Source organism: Arachis ipaensis, chromosome B06 (assembly GCF_000816755.2).
Source record: "Arachis ipaensis cultivar K30076 chromosome B06, Araip1.1, whole genome shotgun sequence".
NCBI classification, from domain to species: domain Eukaryota; kingdom Viridiplantae; phylum Streptophyta; class Magnoliopsida; order Fabales; family Fabaceae; genus Arachis; species Arachis ipaensis.
In genome coordinates, this window is record NC_029790.2 from 12728897 (window position 1) to 12733918 (window position 5022).

General features: G+C 37.9%; 1 protein-coding gene across 3 annotated transcripts; it reads right to left on the bottom strand.

The window, feature by feature from the left end:
- Positions 238–4689, bottom strand: LOC107645920. Of its 3 annotated transcripts, none has more exons than XM_021104028.1 (7): positions 4244–4380; positions 3797–3961; positions 2975–3138; positions 2333–2391; positions 1843–1868; positions 1369–1753; positions 238–1191 (listed from the first exon to the last, which is right to left on the bottom strand). In XM_021104028.1, the coding sequence occupies exons 3-7, from the start codon at positions 3101–3103 to the stop codon at positions 720–722; spliced, it is 1071 nt and encodes a 356-aa protein (XP_020959687.1). In that variant the 5' UTR covers positions 3104–3138; positions 3797–3961; positions 4244–4380; the 3' UTR covers positions 238–719. The 3 variants fall into 3 exon arrangements, with proteins under 3 accessions (XP_020959687.1, XP_020959688.1, XP_016205559.1); XM_021104029.1 differs by having other exon boundaries at positions 3797–3892; positions 4244–4379; XM_016350073.2 differs by lacking the exon at positions 3797–3961 and having other exon boundaries at positions 4244–4689.

The following is a 5022-nucleotide window of genomic DNA, read 5'->3' on the forward strand; positions in this document are numbered from 1 at the left end:
GTAGGTTGAGAGATCTTAAGGGCAGTTACTTATTTGAGTGAGTGTTTATCTGTTAGCTAATCTTCGTCCCCGACTTCTTTAGAGCAAGTCGTGGTGAGAACCGACTTCTTTAGGAGAAGGTCGGTGTGGGGTGAGACACAATCCTTTGGACTGGGTCTTTTCGTTTGGACCTGGGACTTAGTGTTGGGCCAGGGTATGAACAAATATTAACTAAAATTTTAACCACATTAATTTGTGCAAATCAACCTTGAAAGTGTCGACTAGTTTTCAAGCGAGATCTATACCATGCGTCTGATATTAACAGATTACAATCACATTTGACAATACATAGTATTTTCATGAGCCAATCAAACACAAACATTGTTTACCAGCTAAAGGTCCAACCACAAGTCCACAACTGCTCTCAATTCTCATGCACTTAATCTTAAGACGTGACAATCCCCAACATTCCTTTCAAAAACCTGATCTCTCCAACTAGTAGATAACATCTTATTTGATGCCCACCAAAACAAAGAAACTAGAAGCAATGTCCATCACACTGCCTCGTGGCTGCCAGAAAGATCAATTCCAGGGCCAGCCAGAGTATATAAGTCTAACATAACATGCCAGCCAGGCCAAAGCATTAAATAACATTTCTCAAAGCAAACATAAAATAGGATTTTCCATGAACAGCCTATTGCTTCAGAGTTCAGAGGGAACAGGACATAAAAACAAGTGTATCATCGATTTTGTGAAGGCATTCTTTCTGATCCGTGCCTCAACTGAAAGCTGCTGGACCTGAAACTTGGCTCTGATCCACTGGCAGCCTGGTGGTATGCTCTCCAACTTGATTCTCTATCCACATGATTGAATGATAATGAAGGCAAGTGATCTCTTTCCCAAGCTTGGAAGCGACTTGGCAGATGGGCTTCTTCCGGAAAATTGCGTCCCGATGAACCTGATGGAATCAATAAGAAGCCACCGCTTTGGTCTGGTGATGAGGCCACTTGTGCTAATTGAGCTGACCCATTATGGCTGCTGGACCTTCTAGTGTCAGAGGCATTAGGAGTCCGCATTGAGGTAGAATTAGGAGGTTGTGGAGGTTGATAGTATGCCTGAAGAGCCTGGACTCTGTCTCGGGCCCGGGCATTGCTACCTGGATATGGAGGTATCATTGAAGATGCAACTGATGCCCCAGCTCTAGCACCAGAACTGCAGAAAGACATGCAGCAACGGTCAACCAGTAATGGACAAGATACCTAGCTCAATTGTGTTATTTGTTGCGATTAACAAAAATTTAATATGGATTTGACACCCACTAAATATGAGCATATGATATGATTTAGCTCACATAAAATCACATAGCAATACATAATTGTAAAATGGTACCTGTGACCAACAATGAAGGGATGCATAAAAGATCCCGATCTTGGGATCTCCAAACTACCCCTGCCTGGCCTTTGACTACCAGGCGATACTGAGGGCTGATCTGCAGTGCCTAGACGGCTGTTCGCAGAAGAAAAATGAGATGAATGGTGTTCCCAACTGGGATAATGGAGATCCAAGGCTGGAAACGCATAGGAGGTTGGCAAGTCGCTAGGTATAGGAGGGCCACTCCAGTGGTTGAAGTTAGATGCTTCCGAGCCATTTCCGCCAGAGTTGGAGGTGGAGGGATGTATAGGTCCAAAATAAGCTATATACGGACAAGGATGACTACCAGATGACACTGCTGTATGTTCCGCAAATATAGCATGGTGTCCGAGTATATCAGGATCTGCACCACAACATTCAAGTCAAGATAAACATCTATAGTTGAACACAAGTTCATAAAAGGAAGCTGATATTCAGGAAGAAGGGTCTTACATGCAGTTGATGAAAATTCCCCTTCTCTGGAGAGAGAAAAAGAAAATAAAAAGAAAGAAAAGAGACAATGAGTTACGTTTTCCTCAGGTCAATTGTAAATAAATGAATACATTGAAACAGACTTTATTTAGCACAAAAGAAACGGACTTGTATCATTTTAACCAGAGAGGAAATTATAATGATTTTTACATTCTCTAGATCTTCATGATTTTCTCAAGATATTCATTAATTTTTTAGATTTTCTCTTCTAAAAAAATTTATTCTGAAATACCACAAAGACTCAGCACTTGAGACTATAAATACCATCATTAACTGAAGTGTGATTAAAGTCCTAAACAGTGTTAATAACATGCTACTTTAAATTAATATGTATGTTCACTCAGCCCAGACACTTTAAACAACAGATTATCCCAAATCACAGATCTAGTGTTACAGAATTTGAAAAAGTATTTAGTTTGCATGCATATTCTGGTATGTTAATTAGGCTTACTCGAAGGCAGAAGGAAGTCGGGTCAAGTTACCAAAAGGGCACCAGTGAACTCCAAAGGACTGCAGAAAGAATTAGCAAACTATTATCTATCCAGGTACAAATAAACATATTGGTTGTTTTGTTTTTTGGGGGGGTCCAACTAGACCAGGCAGTGCCAAACTTGAAATTCAAACTACTAGTAGGCTAAGAAAAAATGGATTTTGTCTAGACTTGGAACCTCAAATGAATTTTAAAAAGGACTTTGTCTAAATTTACATACTAAAATTAAATTGGTAACGGAGATAAGAAATGCAAAGACAGAGAGTAGTGGTACACCGTACACTTGGAAGACTTCAAGATAGAGTTAAACTTCAGTTGGTAGCAAGTCAAATATTATGTTATATTATTTTGCATAGCTAAATGAACTCAACAACCATTTCTTTGTTCAATCCAGAAAGAGATTATTCCTTTTCAACGCACATATACTTTTCTGAAATAATAACAGTACATAAAAAAGCTACATACTCTAAAACAACAAAAAACAACCGAACATTCAGTGTTCACGAAAGGCAGCTGCTTGAGAATGAAAATGCAGGAATACGCTTATGGCATAATAATAAATAGAATGTCAGAAATTATAAAGATGCATGTGGTTTCTATTACCATTTCAGAGTAGCTAAGATCGTATAGATCCTCATCATGTGTCCAATCGTCTGAGCTGAACTCCGGATATGACCGGGAACCATAAAGCCACTGGCCTTTCTCAATCTTCCGGCAATTAGGGCATTGCATTGCCCCTTTTATATTGAAGGCTGAGCCAATGCAATCTAAATGACATAAAAAAGTTAATAAACAAAACAATATTAGGTAATACCCTGAAGATGCTATTATCATCTTGCTAAAAAGTCATAGTTTGATACTAGTAAAATGTGAAACCAACCAATATTTCCTTAAAACAGGGAGGTGTCTGTGCACATATTATTGAGGGCATTATAATCATTAATCAATGAATAACAAGTACTAGTTTAAGCCTGTCGTTTTCTGTTTCACCGTTTTCCACGGGTCAGTATGTCATCACTGTGTCGTAGGTTTTCCGTGCATGTTGTAGGTTCAAGTTATAGCAAAAATACAAAATGTTTCCCAGCTCATCAACACCAGTTCGTCACTTTAATTTTATGTTAGGATCAGAACTAGAAACTTGTAACTTATATATAGCCGGCCTTTACGGTCCTAACTCCGAAAAAAGTATAAAGGTAGATTATTGCCTACATTTAATTTAATTTAGCTCATTTGAGAGCCATTAAATATATCTCAAAAAGACTCAGTTTCTGCTAGTTTTAAACAAGACGGACTATTAACCATAGTACATAACACATACTGCGTGCAGAAATTCAGAGAATCACACTATAATCTCCTATACCCTAACTAGCAGGAGCACAATACAAAGTAACCTTCGAAGTGAGAACAATAAGACGAGAGATCTACCTTAGAGCTCTCTTATAAAATCATATAAGGGGGAAAAAATATCAAATTGAAATGCACACTCTATACAACGCTCCACCCCTCCTCCGACAGAGCTTCCTGCATCAACGAAGAAACCCGTGTCCATATTGAATTCACCGCAGCTAACTCAATTAGCACCACCAACTTCTACAAACAAGCTCATCGAATGAAAATACCACTCCAGCAAATAGCATCACAACATTTCCAAAACTCAAGTAAAATAAATGAAACGTCCCTCGATCCTCTCATGCGGTACTAGTTTTAGTTCAACAAGAAAAAGATATGCGTAATGAAAATTCAGATCTCAAATGCAGGTTCAAGTCAAGTAGGGTGGAAAATTGGTGGCAGAATTCTAAAGGCAGATAGCAAGTTGTACGGGACCAAATTAGATGCATCGGTAAACGGAGGCGAAAGGTAGCATTCACTTACCGAGGTGAAATTGATGGCCGCATTGAAGGTTGGCCCAGGATCTATCGCCGCTGCGGGCAACGGGCTCGAGACAAATAGAGCAAGAGACGGAGGGAGAAGGGTTGGTGACTCCGTCGTCATTGTTGTCGTTGTCGGTGCCGAGACCCATTGAATCATTCAAAACCCTAAAATGGCATCGTAAATTTTTAATTGGTTTAAAAATTGCGCCGTAGATGTATGTGTTTTGTGTGCGAGTTCGGATTGAAATTAAGACAGGGAAGAGAAAGCTACGGTGCAGGTGAGATAAGATGAGATCTAATTTCTCAACTGTTTCTCTTTCGTGTTATTATTCTTCCTTTCTTCAGTGAAGAGATTAGATTAGAGATAGAGAGAGAAAGAATAGGAGAGGACCAAGATGGTTTCAGTTTAGCAGATTGGGATTCAGAGATTGGCCTTGCCATCACACCAAAATCTGCTAGCTTATTATTTTTATTTTATTTAGATGTTTTTATAAAAAATAAATGATAAATCAAATGTAAATAAATAGATAGATGGCCAACCAACTATAATTTAAATGGCATATTTTTTATTTTCACCTAAAAAAACAATGTACATATGGTTTTAATTAGTGGTTATAATTAATAACCATATTTTATGTACAATTTTATATTTATGTGTAATTTTTATTTAATTTGATGTGTATAAATATATATTTATGTAATTACCGACTAAAATTGCTGACTAAAATTATATATTTATTATAAAAACTATTTGTTTAATTATAATTAATTGGTGTGTAT

Excerpts from the sequence above, each read along its gene's own strand:
- LOC107645920 (XM_016350073.2), bottom strand. The coding sequence starts at position 4,391 with ATGGGTCTCGGCACCGACAACGACAACAATGACGACGGAGTCACCAAC. Across the intron at positions 2,392-2,974 it reads ATCTTAGCTACTCTGAAATG|TCCTTTGGAGTTCACTGGTG; the intron begins GTAATAGAAACC and ends TTCTTTCTGCAG. Across the intron at positions 1,192-1,368 it reads CCCTTCATTGTTGGTCACAG|TTCTGGTGCTAGAGCTGGGG; the intron begins GTACCATTTTAC and ends GTCTTTCTGCAG.